Below are 20,462 nucleotides of genomic sequence, written 5' to 3' on the forward strand. Positions count from 1 at the left end.
CACAAGTAACATAACAGGAATAAAAGAGATATGTTTACATTTACAAACTGGTTTAGCACGTCTATGAAAATTCACATTGTGTAGTATCATGAATTTAAATGAACCCAGCCTGGTGTGGTTGTTAAATCTTGATGTATTTATGGACATTTGAGCATAGTTTTATTTTTCTAATGCCTTTTCTATTGGGATTCAATAAATAATCAACTAAATAGGTCACTGGATGGAGATCCAATAATGCCACAGGGTTGCACTGGCATACAAAAGAAAATCAAAAAATAAATTAATGTGACAAGTTTCTAACAATTACTTATCAACCAATGAATGATGAGAGCTGCAATATGACATTTTGCTCCTAGCATTTAATTTACTCTGAGAAATGTGTTTTCTAGAAGGAGGGACTTTTTGCTTTAAAAAAGGAAATGAGTGAAAGCATGAGGTCCAACTGGCAGCTTGGCGTATAAGAAGGCCTATAATGTAGCTCTCAACTTGCATCACCATTGTGAATGCAACTTTTCATAAAAAAAAAGTATCCTAAAAAATGATGCTACATTGCTCAAATACTAATTGCTAATTATTTGAAAATCTGGCATACAATAGCAGCTGCAGTGCAAAGCATCAAGTTGAGGTGAAAGGTTCAACCATAAAGCAAAACTGATGACTGACAAATGCACAAATGGGTTTATTTTGGCTGGAATGACCAAACACATCACTGTTGATATGAGCTCTAAACTCTAACAGTATGACGTAATCCTGCAAAGCGCACAGATACATATACAAACACAAGACACTCAGACACATGCAACGACGACTATGGTCTTCAGAGATAGTACCATACAAGGAGATACAAGAGCTAAGACTAGTTTTAAGATCTACTATAAATTGGGCTAAAGATAATCATAATTTATTATTATTATTAAAAAAAGGTTCCCTCCTGACAACTCGGGATCCAAAAAAGGTCTTTGTTAAGTGTCTCAGTCCACAACATGACTGAGACAGCTCATGTAGGGGTGCAAACTTTTTACAATCTCCTTTTTCCCCCTCAACTTGTGATCTAAATGTAAATAAATGCATTAAGACAGACTTGATGCCGTATGTAGGCATCGTCTCAAGTCATTGCTACCTGTTTACAATCATTTTATTACTGACTTTGGAATAAACAGATGCAGGTATCTGAACCACATTAAATCACAATTGTTCCTATAAAATTCCATGTACCCACATTTTTAGTATCATTGGGGTATAACTTTGTCCCTCCATAAATAAAACTGTAATAAAATCATTGCTATAGGGTATTTCTGCCTTAAAAGGAGAGATGTAGTAGAGATGTCTGTAGTGATAGCAAAGATATGAAAGTGTTCTTACACTCAAACAGGTGAATTAATTCAAGAGTTCACATATTCATTGTTTTTATGCGATCTGTCTGGACTTTGAGCCTTGTGCCACTGTACCACATTGAACTAAATAAGAAAACTAAACCATCATTAGTGACACGTTCCTGAAAAAGAGGTCAGATTTGTTCGCTTTTGATCACGACTTGTGTAATATGAAGACAAACAGTGATGTCACCCACGACGACTGTGCTGTAACTCAGTCTTCAACTTTGTGAGCCGGTCTACAGAAAGTCCAGTGATGCTCCACTGTGTTCTCATTTGCACGCTCACTCATGTGATGCACACGCGTGTTGCGGATGGTGAAGCCTTGTTTCATGATGTAGTCCATGAGGTGAACCCTTAGGGACACCTCTTGGTGATAGTCACATGGTCCGAAGGTGAACGACACCTGGCAGTCTCTGGTGTCCATCATGTGTTTGTTCCACTTGGTGAAGTTGTTAGAAATACCCTCCAGCAGGCCGTGGACCTTTGTGGTTATGGTCAGCTGTGTGATGATCACGGCAACTGGGTTTGAATATTTTGAGAGTTTCCGGGTGCTGGAGAGCTCCACGACCTGCTCGAAGATGTCAGGTGGGTACAGCGGCTTGGGGTCATTAAGGCACTGGATCAAAGGTTCGATCTGGTAGAAGTCTGCCTCTTTCCTCAGGAGGTCTGTCTCCGTGAAGTCCAAGGGGAGGGTAAGCTCGGACGTCCGCAGGAAGTTCAAGATGTAGCGGAAAAGTGTCCCGTCGCGATCGATGAAATAATTCCCTTGGGAATCGCGAGTTGTGGGGAAATCTCCCCGGAACATGGCACCCAGCATGGAGTCTGGAAAGCGCTGCAGGGTGGATAAACTGGTAGTGTACAGGTGGCCTCCCACGTTTAAGGTAACAGGAGTACTCATCTATGGGCAAAAAGGAACAGAGAACACGATAAGAATCATGTTTTTGTGAATGTTAAGCACATAAGCATTTGCATCCTGCAGCTATAGGTGATAGTAGTGTGAATTTCAGCTTTCAACCTAATTCAAATAAATGGAGTCTAATACAGAGGCCCTGCACTAAATCATGTAGTTTGTGGTGCTGTGTTGATTATCAGAATCAAAAATACTTCATTGATCCCCAGGAGGAATCTGTGACATGTTACAGTCACTTTGATGTATAGAATAGAGCAGTAGTTCCCAACTGGTGGGTCGTGGTCCCAAAGTTGGTCGCAGGTCAATTCTAAATGGACCACAAGTTACTCATGAACCTGTCGTTTTAAAAAATTCACACTATATTTTTACGTACAGTGAATTTCTAGCACAGAGTTTTAATTCTTAAGTGCCGTTTCCTGCTATAGAGTAAGGATGCTTTCAGACCTAGAGTTGTCTTGCTTTGGTCTGAATCAGGGACTAATTTTGTTGGAAAGTTGCATATTTGCCTAGAGTTGGTTCGTGTTCTCACAGCAGCATTTACTAGTGGACTAGATCAAATGCCTTGCTCTAAGAAGCTGCTCTTGATTGGTAAGAATTTCCATGTGGGAAAAATCCAGGAAGTAAACAAAGGGTTGAAGAAGAGTACACTTGCAAGATAAATGTGACACTTTCTAATATCACAATGGAGGGACAACTACGCAGGTTGATTTTAGCGCTGGTCATCGTGGACTATATTGCTGTCATTGTTCATTTTAGTCAAACCATACACTTTGAAAACGAGGCGTGGCTCCAACTAGAAAACAATGTTTTGATGCATCGGATGTGCTGAATGTGCATATTAAGGCAGTACAGGAGGAGGTGCACATTAATAATCCTCCAGGACTGTAACATGCTCATGTTTAACCCTAGACTCACAAGTCAGTCTTTAGACGCTTTGCTTAACTAAAGACTGATGTCTTTCTCCCTGATTTTGTGTTTAGATGGGCGGATACAATTTCAGAGTTTTAAAAAAACACCCTACATTGCAGAACCAATAGTAAATCCGCAGGGCGGTCCTTTGGTGGCTCGCTGAACTCTTGTGCTCGTAAACATAGTCCAACTGCGTTAAAAGTTTTAAACAAAGTCGCTGTAAGTCCTTCATTTCCACAATCTTGTGGACTGAGCACACGTTTGATAAAACTGAGTTAAATCTCTCGGCATCCATTTTCAAGCTCTCTGTGTGTTTGTTTCCTTGTGGACGAGAAAAGGGGGAGCGCACATTTCCGGGAGGGTGTGTCCTTTTCAAAAATACAACAGGCGTTGCTTTGTTGCCGGCCGTTTTCTCCGGTGTGTTAAACACACTTTAGAAAGGAGTGTCCCCAGACTATCAGAAGGCGGAGATCTCTGATTGTCTGGTGGCGAGACTAGTTTAACCCAAACAATGTGTCATGTGACTGCAGCTGGTTTGGATCAAGGTCGGAACACGTTCTCATCCCAAACGAAACGCACCAGAGTTCGTTTCTAACTGGACCGAGACCACCTCTTCAAGAAGGTCTCAGTCCAGTTGTCTTGATGCGTACCTGAGCATGGTTGCTATGTTCAAACCTGCCCAAAGGAACTGCACTTAGGGGGCAAACAAATCTGAGTTTGACTGAACCGAACCAAACAGACAGCTACTTGGCAGAGAGAGCAAAAAACTAGCTTGACAGTAAAGCCAAATGCAAGTATGATGCTGAATGTGTGGACCTTGAACTAATGTCTAAGGAGAAATCTGGACTCTGGAGATTTATAAGAAAGCAGACATAAGAATCATGGAAATAAGTATATAAAATATAAAAAATATTTGCATTATGATACAGTGTTTAACACTAGTATTAATATATCTAAAAATATAAAAATATCTGTATTGTGCTGAGTATGTAATGTATGTAAAAATATAAAAATACTGCAGTGAAGTTATTAGACTGCATTCGTTTTAAATGCTAGATGTCAAAAAAAACTGCAACAGAGTGAATTTAACATTTCTCCATCACAAACAAACATCTGACATTGCTGTTATTCTAGTCTGACTTCTATCCATCTCTTACCCTATGGCCCCAGTCTCCATTATCCATTTGTAGAACAATACCCACTTGGTCAGAACCAAAATAGAGAGGGAACAGATACGGTTTGGCTTATTCAAATTCACCTGTGGAAAAAACAGTCACATTAACATGAGCTGTAACAAAGATAGGTTGATTGACACAATCATGTAGACTCAGTTAAATCACGTGTGTTCCCAGTGCAGACGAGAGCCTGCAGTCTGTACCTGTGTGTTTGTTGGATTACCCAAGTAGTGTTCTACCTGTTTACTTAGAAGGAGGTGTTCGCTTTGTGGATTAAATGAGTTTACTGTATCCAAGCATGTGTGTGTTATGTCATTTTCCGTCGCATAAGGTCGGTTAAATTATTAGGTTGACAAAACAGCCTCACTGCAAGGATCATTTCAGTAGATGTTCAGGAACTTTACATTATCTTCTCCTGAGATGTGTTCTTATTACACAAACATCCAAACAGCACAGCTTTTGCCAAATTACACAAGAATAAATACATTAGGACACCATGCACAGGTTAAATTAGTATGCATGTAAATTACAATATACATATTTTTGTATACATTGATACCATGTCAAAGAAAATGAAAAAATGATGACGGATTTGTAAAAGCATGGACGCCCTTTCTGTTGTAGGCCAACAAGTTCACCATGAAGATGATTAAGGAAGGGTTGCCAAATATTATAAAAGAGGTTGTCATTACCCTTTAATGTAGCACTGAAGCTTTCCAAATCAAAAACCTTAAATGTTTCTCTGTACCACTGTGTGACTGGTTTGATCTGGTTTGATTGTGGTAGGTTTGATCCACAGCCTCACTAGAAGCAGACGCTTACCCATTAAAGTCAGCAGTCCAGCAGAAAAAAAGAGCCGCTCCATTACTTTATTCAGGAGAAACAAGCCTGGTTCTGTCTTAACTGTTTTATGGAAAATTGAGCTAAGTTACTTGGCAATACTTTCCAGTACATTGATACATAGGGACATTGCCAGATACAATGATAGTAAGTAAGTAGTATGGTGTGCTTATCCTTATGTCTATTACATGCAGTAGATGTTGGCCAATACGCCCCCAGGCATCCAGGCAGGCTAGAGTCTGACATGAAAGCTAAGCAATCTACTGCTGTGAATGGATCACCAACAAAACCTCTTATACCATCCTAAAAAGTCCCACAAAGAAAAAAAATCAATATCAATTTAAGTGTACTTTATTTAGAATACTTTCACTGCTTGACCTTGCCGTTGGCAGTGATTTCCAGCAGGGAAATTAAGCTGTTATATCGCGCTCTTCAGAGCCACACTTCAGTAAGGGAAAAAGTTAACACTGCTGAACACAGGAGCTGCTGGACTACCACTCCCTCGAACAGTTATTTTATTTGTATTATGTGACTCTGACATTAAAAGGATTAGTTCTGATTCACCAAAATCACACAATACCATAAGCTAACTGATCAAAGCAGCTGCAGACCAGCAGCTCCCGTGTTCAACAAGCTAAAACTACTAATGGAGTCTGGTGTCTTTGACGAAAGGATGCAAGGAGAACAGACACCGTTAAGGGCTTCCCAGATCGAACAGGCTGTCTTGATAGCAAGGTAGCGCCATGAAAATACTCTCAATATAGCGAACACTATGGATGATGTTGATTATTTTGCAGTAGACAGTAGTTAGCATTGAGCACGGTTACATGCGCACAATAATCAGATAACTGTGAATAATCAGGTAATGGTAATAATCCGATTTGACACGTTTACGTGCACTTCAATAATCTGATAATCAGAAAAACCTGGTTTACATGATTCAGTCCTTCAGTTGGATTTCTCCTCAAGTACATGACATAAAACTCAAACTTCCTGTTACAGTAGGTACTCATATCCTTGAAAATAATACCAAGTCATATATTTGCAGAATAAAGCACTCATCATGCTGACAGCTTATATTCTTACAGTACTGTTTGTTTTTATCATTAACAAATACATGTGAGAGCATTCTAATGTGTAATTTATCAATGTGGAGCCAGTTTTACATACTTTGGGTAGATTCATAGTAAAAGTACTGCAAAGTGCAATATACAAGTGTATTGTATATAAACTTGTCACACAAAGTGCATAACATATAAGTAAGATAAAATAAAAGTGACAATTTAAACACTGAGAATATAAAAATATATTATTTTATGTAAAATCTTTATCTGAAAGGAAACAAAAGCTGTCAGATTAATGTAGTGGAGTAGAAAGTACAATATTTCCCTCTAAAATGTAGTGGAGTGGGAGTATAAAATAGCAAAACCCGAAAGAAACCAGATTAAAGGGTATACATGCACCGAATAATCTGACTATTGGGGGAAAAGCTAGGTGTGTTTATCTGATTTCTCATAATCAGATAATGGCTTTTATCTGATAAAGCCTATGGGATTATGCTGTTTACATGACCACTTGAATAATCAGGTAACTCCAGAAATCAGATAATGATCGGTTTATTAGTGTGCATGTAAACGCGCTCATTGTCGCCTCACAACAAGAGGGTTGCTGGTTCAAACCCAGGGGTGGAGGAGTCCCTCTGTGCAGAGTTTGCATGTTCTCCCTGTGTCAGTGTGAGTTTTCTCCAGGTGCTCCAGCTTCCTCCCACAGTCCAAAGACATGCAGGTTAATTAGTGACTCTAAATTGGCTGTATGTATATGTTAGCCCTGCGAAAGTCTGCTAACCTGTCCAGGGTGTACCCTGCTTCTCGCCCAGTGGGGCTTTCTTTTTTTTTTTTGCTGCTGACCCACATCCACAGCAATACATTGCCTCCAAAGACCTTAGCCTCCATGTCAGACTGCAGCCTGCTTCTCCAAACTGGGAGCATGCCAACGCCATCTACTGTAGGCAATACACCAGCTAAAGGTAAGTAACCCATACAACCCCACTTAAAAAAAAATTACCCCTTTAACACTGAAGGGAGAAAGGAGGAAGTGAACCAACATGGTCATGAAATCCTCAGAAAAAAATGGTAAATCTGAGGATCTGCATTTCCTTGGAAATGGGCAAGCTCAATCTGCTGTTGAAGACAATGAGACATGATAGAAAGCTCCAGAACAGCTGCTAAATTAGGCTGTAAAATGTCAAAATGAACTTTGAACCTCATGTGTCTGTAACCACGCATAATAACATAAATCACCACTCCACTTTAACTGAAAGTGAAACCTGGCGCCGATGAATGGACGTAAACCCACTAATTTACAGTTTGTACGCTCTTTAACAACAGTGCGATTAACTACCTCATCAAAAGGTGAATGCTAACGAAGCAAGCTAACATTAATGTTTAATAGCTAACGTTAGAGTTAAAAGTAGCCGTCCGACCTCAATGCATTTCACTCTGTGCGTTGAAAATGAAGGAAGCTGACAAACGAGCTGGTGTCGCAAGCAAACTAAATATACTTTAAAAGACGAATGAGGCTATAAAGTTGTGAATCCATCTCGGATGCCCTGAGGTATGTTGCGTTAAACACACTGCGAGTACAACACTGAAAAGATTTATCGAATAGCCTGCTAGCTAACTGCTAACTAGCGAGCTAACGCAGCTAGCAGTGCACGAGCCGTTGACGTTGACTGCCGTTACTACTACGGTTGACGCCGGGACCTTAATTAGACAACCGGGAAGTAACACACACGTAAAAACAAAGCCTTACCGGCTCACTTTCTTGTCTACCTCTCTTTTTTCACTCAGAAACAGCAGCTTGCGGTCAGTCTTTCACGGTGTAGCCGGGCAGTCAGTGATGTTTGCCGCTGGTCGTACCGGGCAGCTGTGCTCTGCTCCGGGCTGCAGCAAAACTGCGCACACAAGGAGGGTGAAGGAGGGGAGGAGGTCCTGCTGCAACCACAGGCACCTCTGCATGAATACATTCACACATCACAGTCACATACTGGGAGTTTTATTATCATGATGCAGCTTACAAATCAAATGCAAGTTGTGTTAATCATCTAAGTAATGCTGGAACACTATAAACCTTGCTCTCTGTCCTATTAGTGCACATTTTTTAAAGCTGAGACATCTGTTTACATGAATGTCACGTACAGGGAACACGTGAAGCACTGCAGTGATAAGAAAAGATCAAAGTCTTTAGTTCAGGAGGATTTCTTTGTGCCACCCCTGGCATCTTGCTGCAAGATGATGAACTCCAGGATGAGTTTGGCTGTCCGACAAGGCCTCTCCATAACCACAGCGTGTCCACAGTTATCCAGCAGGTCTACTCTGCACCCAGGTAACGCCTCTTTAATGACTGTAGCTCCAGAGACATCCACCACCTGGACAAATACAGGATAGTCATCATGTCTGTGTAGATGTGTGACTCAAGTTTCTCTATTCAGACCCAAGCGACCAAAGAAAGGTGAGCCACCATGTTCATGTTACAGGTTTGTACACAGCCACATGAATTTAAGGATTAGTTTAGAAGCAAAAGCTGTCAGGTAATCACTTATGTATTCATACAGGCTTTGCTGAGTCACTGTATCAGTGGAACATCACACATTACCTGGTCTTGTTTGCCCCATATCACTTGTAAAGGTGCAGTGATCAGATGTAAGTGCTCCTGTAAGGCATATCTTGATTTCTCTCCGACAATCTCCATAAATACTGATTAAAAAAAAGAAACATTTTTACCATACTGTCCCCTCACATGATAAATCTTAAAAAAAAAATTCAGACCAAAGTGAACTAACCTTCTTCGTAAAATGAATTGTGAGGCTCTCGAACATCAACCAACCCTTGGAGAATCTAACAACGACATGCATGTGAATAAACAGCAGCAAAATAACACATACACTTAATATTATCACCCACTGTGCCTGCACACAAAGTGAAATCCACAAAGCTTTGATTTTCAAGTGTGGGCCTGACCTGCTGAGGGATTTTAAAGCGAACATGAGAGCAAAGTCTGAACATGTTCTCCATCTCCTCGGGTGTAGTGGGGATCAGCGGGATGTTTAAAGTGTAATTGCTGTGTTCCAGGTCCTGCAGATGATTGTCAAATTTGGTCTCACATGGGTGTCTTATCCCTGCAGGATAAAATAAATGTTTTCTGATTAGAAAGTGATGATGCACGCTCACATTTTGTCTGGAATGTCAAACAGAGCAAGCTGCAAAGGAAGTAAAACAGGGTGTGTGTGTTATCATGATCGTGTCAGGTCATGTCTTGTAATTCTTTATAATACAGTATTATGTGACAACTTTTAAAGACAAACTGGTGATCAAACAAAATGTCAGAAACAACAGACTGTAGGCAGGAAATATATCCATTAAATGGGCACTCCAGCTAATCAGGATTGCTCCTCCATAAAGTTAGGGGAATCTGAGGAGACGCATTTAAAAAAGAAAGGTCAGAATAGAAGCAGCAGAAGCTGAGATACTTGGACTTTTAACAGTTTGAATCCTACACTTCCCATAATGCAACTGAATAGCTTGAATAGACTTGAGAGGCAAATATACTTCTATACTCGTTTGCTCAGATTGAGAGAGTAACAGTATCTTCTGTGTAAAAACGTCCATAAAAGACACACAGAGTAAAATGTTTTCAGTTTTCATTAAAGGGTATCATCACCTTGATTAAAAATTCCAACATGTTATTCCCATGGCCTGGGAAAGCTCAAATAATATTTGTGAACATGAGCTACTTTCTCCCAAAAGCCAGAAACCAGAGAAGTAAGTCTCAAACTTTGATGTCATCAAGTATAAAGTCTGGAGCTGCTCCATAGAAAATGAATGGGAGATGGATTTTGTCTCTATTTTACACCCAAATGAGCTTTATTCTGTTGTAATGTTCTCAGTGCTGAAACAAAAATGTACCTATATACTCAGGAATCTCCCCTGGGTGCACAGTGTCATATATAATGTCTTTCCCAATTCATTGTCTATGGAAAAGCTCCAGACTCCATACCCTATGACATCACAAATTTGAGCTTAAGCGCTCTAGCTTATGGATTTTGGAGAGAGTTGTTCATGTTTGCTAATATTTTTTGAGTGTATTAGGTCATAGGAGTAATGTATGAATATTTAAAATGGGCATACTTCCCCTTTAATGCTACTTAAAGTCCCAAGCAGATACAGCTTATGGATGTGACCTCTGACCTGGGTGAGGTCTGCATTTGGACCATCTTGGGTAAATGCCCACGTCTTTGCTAAAGCTTCGATTGTCAGCCTGGACCCAATTGAGCCCGATCTGACCCACTGGATCAGGGCCAAGCTGTAATTTCTAAAAACTGCCTTGGGCTTGAATCAGATCAGATTCGCTCCACATTGTGAGCATTTTGTTAATGCAGACCTTATAGTCTGTGTAATGTCATGAATAATGTATGGGCTGTGTTGCCATCAACACATCCTGACTCCTGCCTCTCACTGATGAGGAGAAAAGTTATACTATCTGTATTTAATGTATGTGACATTTGACAGTTTTGTGGTTGTGCTGAACATTCGGTAGGAGAGGGCACATGTCGGTTATCACACTCAAAAGACTTTAAGTTAACTATAGCTCAAAAAAATAAATGTTTTAATATTTAATTTCAGTGGAAATTTGTGTTTTTAAATCGGGCTCAGACCCAAAACTGCTGCCGTAGTTCGGGCTCAGGTCAAGCCTGGACAGAAACTATGCAGGTTCATGTAGGATCAGGCCTGATTTTTTTGGGGGGGGCCTGATCGTAGGTCTGCTTTACGCACCCAGTTTGTAACACAGGTCCTAACAGAGATAACCCAGATGACATTGCTATGATCATCAGGGTTTTTTTCCCTGCAGAGCCACAGCTGACGTGAGTTAGCCTCTTTAAGTGACAAATATTGACTGGTTTCTGCGTCTGACATAACATTTAAGTGGTCGTTGCTTATGTCATACACACACACAGTGACTGACCATCTGGACAAATGAGAGTCATACTACAGATCTCTGATGGGTAGCAGGCTGCATAAACCCCGGCTACATTTCCCCCCATGGAGGTCCCAACCACATGGAAAGGTTTCTTGTTTAAGCGAATGGTTTCCACAAACTGAGAAGAAATAGAGACAAGAACAGAGCATCAGTGGAGTTATTTTAGGCACCAGACAAGTCCTACAAATACACCCAGATACATTTCATTTCTCTCTCTTCAGTGTACCTGATGGATCCTTCTGACCTGCCCCTCGATGGAGTAATCCTCTGCGTTGGTGCGTGTCGTTCCCTCATGACCAGGCATGTCCACACACACAATGTGCAGATGTTTTGGTAGATACTGTAACAGCAGAGGAGAGAAAGATATACATTAAAATACCATTAATGTATGCCTGCGAGCAAAGACAGGCCGTAACAATTGAAATGTTATAAGCAACTGAATTTATAGCATTAAATTCTTGTTAATTAATTATTAATTAAGATTTAACAGCCTGTGATCTAGCTGTGTTTCATGTCAAATGGCAGGTTTGAAATCTGTCTCATGAGTTCACAATGACACACAGTTGTGTTCAGTGTTGCAGACCACCTGACCTTGACCACAGTGAGCCACGTGTCTTTGTGAGCAGAGAAGCCGTGTAGCATTAAAATGGAGGGTCTCATCCCGGGCTTTCCTCTGTAGGCGTAACAGAAACGATAACCACCGCAGTCTGCGTAGCGCAGCTGCAAGCCCAGAGTCCTCCTCCAGTACCTGTAGAGGAGCAGGTACATTTGAGCTGATATACACACAGACATAACGGCACTGGAATTCAAATTTGGGCCAAGTGATAACAGGCTTGGATGCAAATGTCATGAGCACATACTGCCTGTTTTCTTTATGTCAGGACTCGGATACACTAAAGGGCTTCATGTTGAGGCAAATCTGGGATTTTGAGCTTTATAAAAAAAAAAAAAATACTTGACATGCCCTTTCATAAAGTATGTGTTCATAAAGGTCTTATTAATCCCTTTATAAGATTGGCTCACTTTTTATCCCATACAGTAGTCACATGTCTGGGCAAAATTAAAGTGCACATCAACATGTTTCAATGAACATATGGGCGTGTGAGTGTTTTAAAACAACCTGTGCAGCCAAACAGATTCAAGTCCAAAGCCTGGCTGATATTTGGGGGATAGGAGGATAAAATATTGCGCAAAACCTAAAGAATAATTCTATTTGAAGGAATGTTGCAGCCATAACAAATAAAATAAACGTCATACAGCTTCAATGAAGGTGTGGAAAAAAGCTAATATAGAAAAGTAAAGAAAAGAAACTGGATATTAAGCAGTTAAAAATGATATGCACTTGGATTCGAAATATGATTTGTCACCAGCACTTTATTGTAAAATAGTTGTGGTAGAATTATTATTTATGGCTCATAAGAGGGAATCTACATCATATAAAGTGAAAAGCAGGACAGCACAATTATCGACCTCACCAGTAATACACTTTAATGAGTGCTGAGGGCCAGAGGAGGAAGGACGCAAAAAAGGCCAGGATGGGAATCGCCAGCGTTCCTCCCGCAATGACAATCAGATTCAGCACGTCCAGCTCAGCTGCCATTTCACCTACAAAAACACATCAACACACATGCGACACACATGCAGCATCTCATGAGCATAACATGTAGGGGGAGGGGTCAGTGTCCGTACAGTGTTTTGTTGAATAAACACTCGCCAAAATAACACATGAAACATCTCTCCATGCAACAACAAGCTTTTTAAAATAGTAAAAAACTTACTTTTCAGATGTTTGCTCCCTCCTTGTCTCCTGTCTCACGTGAGCGCTTTAACTCCGTTGATTAGTTTCACAGCATGTAGATACTTTACTTTATTTAAAGGTGCTGTTGAAGTGTTGAAAGTACAAATATCTCTGATACTTTAAATTAAAAAACAATCCCTGTGGAGTGCAGTTAGTCCCAGCAGATTATGTTTGCTCTGGATAAACTCATTGATTATTACTCATCATTGGGGAAACCGGGCCACTACATTATTCGGTCAATCTTTTAAAGTGAACGTACAACAGGCCAGACTTTGCTTGTGACTGAGTCAAGGCAGTGCATGGTCAACAAACATACCCATTTATGGGATAACGTCTGTGAATTAAACAAAATATAAACAGCAGCGTTTAACACCATGAGAGTAGCTATAGACAGTAAAATGAACAGAATAAGCCAAACAGTAAAGGATTATACCAGTGTGTAACAAATGAGCATTGAAGATAGGATCAGTGGCCAAGTTGCAGTGGAAGCAAATGTCTCCTCAAGCATTAACACAGTGTATTAACAGTCTACAAGTGATGATCATATCCAAGAGGAGGTTTGATTATATAATTATAATAATTAGAGTGGCGAAATTACATTTACTTTTCATAATTCCATAGCTTGTCAAGATTCAGATACCAAAAGATTGATATTTCTTTCAGCACATGCTTCCATGAGATTTTTTTGTATTAAGTTCATCTTTATAAATATGGTCTACATGCTTTGGCCATGTTTTGGTATCAGGTTTTACTTATTGTCAGTGTCTGATGTTGGATGCTATCAGAGCAAATATGGTAAATGATAGTTTTGACTCTCTTCTTGTTGTAGGCCTAAAGTGATTCTTACATCCTACCGCTGTATAAACAGATTGAAAAAATGTTTTAACATTACAGCAACTAAAATGCATTTAAAACGTCTACAGTCTGGAACCTTTCCTCTAAATCATTAGCGAGCATTTATGTATGCAGCTCCTTATATGTGGAATATTCTGCAGAGGGACTTAAAGTTGCTCTCACTAGTTCCTCTCGGCCGTTTCAAAGCACTGTTGCAGGATTTTTGTGCACAGTCTTCTATATGTCAATGTCACAGTGTGTATTAGCTGGTCTTTGTAATCATGTGTAGTTAATGTTTTTTGCATTTTTGTGGTTCACACTTTTTGGCTTTTCTTTCTAGTAATCTTATTTTGTGTTTGAGATTTCTTGTTTTAGAGCTTGACATTTTTATTTAGTGTTTTGTTCTGTGTTTGTCTGTAACTCTTGTTGCTGTCTGCCTCGGCCAGAGCACTCTTGATAAAGAGATTTTTAATCTCGTGGGGTTTTTCTGGTTAAATAAAATATAAATAAGTACATAAAACATTTAATTGCAGTGGCCAAAATAGTCTTGAATTTCCTTAACTAGACTAGCTAAAGGTTCCAAATCAAAAAAGGATATGTCTCGAAGGAAAATAGAGAATTTAATAGTGTGTGGACAGATTTGTTTGCTTTCATGATCATAATTAGCCCACTGCAGAGTAGCCTTCATTTACACACTGATATTTTTTTGGGCCAAATCTGGTTCTGGCTCTTGCCAACCTCAGCATTCTGGTCTCATGACAGAGAATGCTGTACAGATTGTAAAGTCCCATGAGACAAATTGTCTGATATTGGGCTATAAATATAAAACTGACTTGACCTATATATGTAGTTCCAAATTAAAGTGCATTACTTGCCAGGGTCTTTGCGTTTCACTTGTTTCACACCGTGTTTGACAGTCAGACTTTAACAAAGCAGCATCATAAGTCACTGGATGCTGTTTCCTGTCTCCACTGTTCGTTTGAGGCAAGTCATAAACGTACCACTGGGTGTCATGATAGAGGCAGACTGTGGAGCATCCCCGTTTGAAGTCGACAGTGAAGATCTGAGGGCTGTTTTTTGCACAGACCACTGGGTGTCAGGATACCCACAATGTGTGAGGTGTCATCAACACTGCTGCAGCTGACAGTGAAGCTGTGAGGGAATCAGGCCAAGACTTTGTTCACAGGCATTTAGAGGAGGTTTCCTTGACTGAAGCCAAGAAACAGAACTGATAATTAAACACACCACCCTCCAGAGGTGATATTGACATAGATATCAGAGCCCTGAGGTTTTCAGTCCATACAACCGTTTTTGCATATGCTATCCTATTTATTTGATACAGATATTATACATGAAAACATGTTGTGTATAACAACCATGAGCACATAATAAGTTGCATTTCCTGAACAATGAGGGAAATATTTGTATGATTTGTCTGCATGTATCCAGATTTAATCCTGAAGATTTTCATACTGTGTAAAAAGGACTTCAACATTTATCACTAACAATGTGAGCTGAAGCTATATGGGGCCCAAGATCACAGCATAAAAATACCATCTAATGTGGAGCTGCCATTCTGCTGCATCTCTGGTCCACTACAGATGACCTACATACAAAGTAGAGCAGAACAAAATGGACACGGCAACTCTGCTGAGAGGCTCGCCTTGCGTGGGAATGACTCTCATATTTGGGTTTATATAGGGCGAAGAGGCCGTCCTCCAATCTGCTCACATGTCACATCCACAGTGTATTCCCCAGGTCGTCTGAGCCTCACGTCACATTAGCCGCATCATCCTGGTCGTCACATTGCATTCTGAGAGGGAGCCTTGACACAGCAAAGCCTGGCCAACAGAAACAATGGAGCCGGCCTAACAAAAGCAAAAATGAGGACCAGGTGGGCCATGATGGGACGTCCACATGCGGTCAGGGATTTTCTCCACAGCTATGACCTCATGGACGTTGTGAAATTTGAAATTTAGCAACAAGCTTCTCATCCTGTTGAGAAATACACTGCATCCTCTTCCACAGACCTACCACCAGTGTGGTCTGCCTGCTCAAAGGGCGTAACTGCACTGGAGTGCTTCACCCTGTAATCTTCCAGCAGGAGCGAAGGCCACCACAGTCAGTCGTCACATTAACTCAGATCATAAAACTTCTGTGATGTTATGCTGCAAATCCATGAAGTAGGCTTCATAAGAGACAAATTAAAAATCACGAAAAGGGGATATTCTGACTTTTTTTTCCCTAGGATGTGTCACTCCTACATTCCCTGTAATGCAACTCAGCTGCTTTAGCACCTCTATGTCTCCTAAATGCCCTCCTTTTTCAGGCCCCACACATCCAGTCTTCCTGTTGTAAATTTGTAGTCTGGCAGACTGAAACACCCGTGTGTTAAAACCTTGCCCCCTGCAAGGTTTTAACACACGGGTGTTTCAGTCAGTAGGGGCATTTTGTTTAAGGTACAGGTGAAACAATGAAATATGTTCTCGGAAGTCCAGTTAGATTTATGGCGGGGATACACCAAATCAGGCAAATTCAAGGAAAGACGTGTCTTAACCTTAATCAGGCAAGCTTTCTCCAGCCGATAAGCAATGCTTGATTGTCATTCTACTGTTTCCAACATGGCAGCTGGGTCACAAACTTTCTCATTTTACAGCTAAACAGTCACTAAAATATGTTTCTGAAAATATTTGAGGCAAAAAAATAGCCAGTGCGGTACCAGAATCTTGATTTATATTTGATCAGGGCTGCCTAGTTTGACAAGTTTTTGATCTCATTTGCATCAAGTTGAGGTCAAGTCACGATTATGCAAATTCAGATACAGCAAACGGTAAATTAACTTGCTGTGCTGTATCCATCATGCAAGGCATGGCTGGATCTCTTGCTCTTTACAGAAAAGGAATGGGATCCATCAACTTCACATATGTCAACAGATGCACTGTATCTCTACCATGATGCATTTAAAGGCTCATCAGATGCCAAAACAGGGCAGCAACTATTTATCTTTCATTGCATCAAATGTGAGGTAGTCAGTAGAAACACAGCGTTCACTTTACACTTTACAGAGTAATCAAGATTTCAACATCCTCCTAATCACATTTAAAGCCCTCCATGGCATGGCACCCTCTTTTATTTCCAAATTTATAATCCAATACTCTCAAATTATTCACAGTCCAGGATTTAAAACAAAGGCGGACTGTGCTCCTACTACAGTTTTAGCTGAGACACTATGGAATTCCTCCTCTCACTGTCAGGTCAGCTGAGTCTGTGCCACATTTTTAAAAAACTTGAAAGACACACTTATAAAGGCTAGCATTTTTATACATTTCTTTTAAATCGACTTGGTTTTATTTGTCTTTTATTCCAGTTTTTAATATTGCCTTTATTGTTGAATATCTGATTGTTTTATATACTGCACCGCTGGGTACTATAGTAACTAGTAGTAGTACCTGCCAAATGTGTGCTCTTACATGTATATAATTGGCCAGGACAGCACCTTGTCAGATGACATTGCAGCCAACCTTGACCCTGCCCCCTGCGTTACCACCCCCACCCGAAAAGGTTCCATTTAAATTAAGGAGGGCTGTGGGTTTCTTGGTTTTGTTTTGATTTTTGTTTTCGTACAGGGCTCCAGTCAGTCTGAACGAGATAACCCTGATGATATCACCTTGCCATCATTTCAAACTCTGAAGGCTCCTTTCAGAGCCACAGAGGACATTATATACCACTATATTCAAAGCTTAGTAGTACTCCCATGATCCCAAGCTGTCTGCCTTTGAGAAAAGCTCCAGATGCAATTTACCTTTACAAAATATATAACTGTTACATTCTTCATGTATAGAAAGAACCTAGAAATGAAAAATGGTTCATCCCTCTAAACATCTATGGTGTGATTCCTGCTGTGCACCAAACCTGGCTGAACCATACGACCATGACAAGGTGTAAATACTGTAGATTTGGGGCATTTTCTGGAGCAGGTGAGGGTTAACATGATTTCTTTGACTCGCATGTCGACACCATCCTGTGCTTCTCTTCCTCCAGAAAGTCCAGAACCTTCTACCAACTGTCCAGCCTCATCTGTCCAGATGTGTGAATTACCTCCTGGTCATCTTACTGTGGTTTAGCACCTCCAGATGACAAAAAAAGGGTCATTCTGTCACACAGGTCAAACTGTAGATCATGATTAAGTCTTTGCACACATTGCATTGTACCACTATGTATACTGTTCTTTTTCCAGAGTGCATTATTAATCAGCTGACGCATAAGCTGAGCTCACCTGAGATTCTTTAAATGCCATCTGCAGTACAGGGAGATATTAGAAGAGGGTGAAACAGGAAATATGAGATAAGATCTGACCTAACAAATTATCTTGCTGGAAGGTAAATGCAAAAATATAATTCTCTTCCCCTTGTATGAATGGACTGCACACACGAGAACAGCTTACCTCAGACGCACTGTATGCATCCAGTGTTCTCCCCTACAAGTTTGCAGTGAGCTCAGTGGGATGGAGCTCAGAGGAAACAAAGCCTACAGCAGCAGGAGGTCTGACCTCATCTCCATAAAACCTGGTGGCTTCAGTGACTGCCCGCTTATGTAATGACTATAAAAGGTGCAATTATGTGGTTAAGATCTTTAATTAAGGTCACGCTTACATTTTGGAGCAGCTTTTCATAAACTTTAAACCCAAGAAACTATATCTTTCCATCTCTTTACAAAACACAGACTTTGTACTTATTTACAGGGAGATGAGCAAACTATCATAAAGCAGGTTAATATCTACTGATCAAGTCTGAGATTTTTCCATAACATCATATGATGCATGCAAATATATAAACATGATTAAACTCTGAATGGATGCCAAATTTAGGTTTGGGCGTATTTACATATTCAGATTTGTGTTATGCAAGTTTCCAAAAACATGACATTAAATATGACAACAGTTTCTTGTGGTGGCTACTGGTAAGATGGGATACAATACACTAAAAAGCATGCATTTAAATTATACTGTGTTATTATGTAATACTGACTTCCCTTATGTAAACAGGTGATGTACAGTCTATGGCTGCACCTAACTTAACCTTGTATGTGGTTTCACTGACACAACAATGCTGTGCAATACTGAATCCGAGTGGCTCATAAAGCAATAACACAATAAACAGCAGCTGGTGCAGAAATAAAAACAAAATTGATATTTGATCATCATCACCTTCACTGTCTATGGAAGCAACTGTATCTAAAATGGAAAGCAGAGGCAAACAGACTGGAGTTGGATACTTAAAGCAGGGTAGGCACTTTCATTTTGGTGTCACTGGGCAAAAAAAATCCCATAATAAATGTTGAGCTTATTGTAATTTAAGCGGACTGAGAGAAAACTAGACTGCTGCATCTCCATTTGGCTCTGTTCTCATGCTCGGGCTTTAGAAAGTCTAGACTGATGAAAGACTGTTTCTACTGGCTGTTCTACGGCACATCCCTTCAGTGAAAGCCTGATTCAATGGCCCACAGAGAAAGTTGCTATTCCAACATCGGCAACAACTGCCTACACTGGAAGGCAACCCAAAAAAGAAAGATGGACTCGTCAAAAAGAGAGTCTGACAATGAACAAAATAAAAGCTTCTGCTAACTAGAGCTAAAGGCTCATAGCTGCAGCTTTAAGTTTGTGTTTATGAAGCTAACATTAGCTAGAGCAATGGTTCCCAACTGGTCCAGCAACAAGGTCTAGATTTCTCCTCACTCCTTGGTTCAAGGTCCACACAGTTTAGTATTTTCAGTGTCATACTTGCCTATAGCTTTGTCATTGAGCTAGTTTGTCAAGTACTTTTCCATAAATCATTCACTCTACAGCAGGAAAGAGCACTCAAAAGTAAAAGCTCTGTGCCGGAAAGTCACTGTACTTAAAATGTATTTAAGTATGGCCCTGCCACCCACCAGTTGGGAACCACTGAGCTAGAGCCTCGAATCACTGTGTCCTCAGTCTAGCTCCCCAGCACTACAGACCACCTGGCCAGGAAGAGAGTGGGCAGCAGCTCCAGAGACGGGCCCTCAGCTAGCAGCTGCAGCAACTAGAACTCAGCCAGCGCTTAGGACTGGACCACTCCAACTCCCTGCCACTGGCCACCAGCCTGCTGTAACTGCTGGAGCTGAATTCCAGTTGCTACAGCCACCAAATGAGGGTCCGTCCCAGTAGTCAATGCCTGCCCTCTCCCTGGCGAAGCAGTTCACAGCTACAAGGAGCAAGGCGAGGGACTGCAGGGTGTGGTAGCTAGCTAATCCTTGTCTCATTTGATAAACAAATCAGTTCTCCAAATAAAAAACGGGATTAAATAAATCAGTGTGTGGGAAACACTGGGTTACTGTAGGAAGCACGTGCATATGCCCACGGTCCATGTTCATAAATGTAAAACACTTTCTGAAACTCTGCTCTGTCTGTTCAAATACTTTCCCGCAGTTATTCAGAAGTGTCTAAAATGTCCTAAAATGGCCCATTTTTACACTGATATTGGTTCTGGTGCCCACCACAATTATAAACCGATGTATTATCTGTAGTATGTAGGGCAGTCATCATGCACTCAGTTAGGGGCTGC

The 20,462-nt window shown here is 40.6% G+C and overlaps 2 protein-coding genes across 3 annotated transcripts; both read right to left on the bottom strand.

The window, feature by feature from the left end:
• Positions 1–662: 662 nt before the first annotated feature.
• kctd6b (potassium channel tetramerization domain containing 6b) lies at positions 663–8,171 on the bottom strand. 2 transcript variants are annotated; one of them, XM_033627960.2, is made up of 3 exons: positions 8,022–8,171; positions 4,353–4,453; positions 663–2,274 (listed from the first exon to the last, which is right to left on the bottom strand). In XM_033627960.2, exons 2-3 carry the CDS (start codon positions 4,377–4,379, stop codon positions 1,588–1,590), a joined length of 714 nt encoding a protein of 237 aa, XP_033483851.1. In that variant the 5' UTR covers positions 4,380–4,453; positions 8,022–8,171; the 3' UTR covers positions 663–1,587. The 2 variants fall into 2 exon arrangements, with proteins under 2 accessions (XP_033483851.1, XP_033483853.1); XM_033627962.2 differs by lacking the exon at positions 4,353–4,453 and having other exon boundaries at positions 8,022–8,152.
• abhd6b (abhydrolase domain containing 6, acylglycerol lipase b) lies at positions 8,083–12,871 on the bottom strand. The gene is made up of 9 exons (XM_033628587.2): positions 12,722–12,871; positions 11,838–11,994; positions 11,473–11,586; positions 11,232–11,364; positions 9,230–9,387; positions 9,052–9,106; positions 8,865–8,965; positions 8,408–8,637; positions 8,083–8,221 (listed from the first exon to the last, which is right to left on the bottom strand). The coding sequence occupies exons 1-8, from the start codon at positions 12,844–12,846 to the stop codon at positions 8,458–8,460; spliced, it is 1,023 nt and encodes a 340-aa protein (XP_033484478.1). The 5' UTR covers positions 12,847–12,871; the 3' UTR covers positions 8,083–8,221; positions 8,408–8,457.
• Positions 12,872–20,462: the final 7,591 nt, after the last annotated feature.

This window comes from Epinephelus lanceolatus, chromosome 8 (genome assembly GCF_041903045.1).
Source record: "Epinephelus lanceolatus isolate andai-2023 chromosome 8, ASM4190304v1, whole genome shotgun sequence".
Classification (NCBI taxonomy): Eukaryota; Metazoa; Chordata; class Actinopteri; order Perciformes; family Serranidae; genus Epinephelus; species Epinephelus lanceolatus.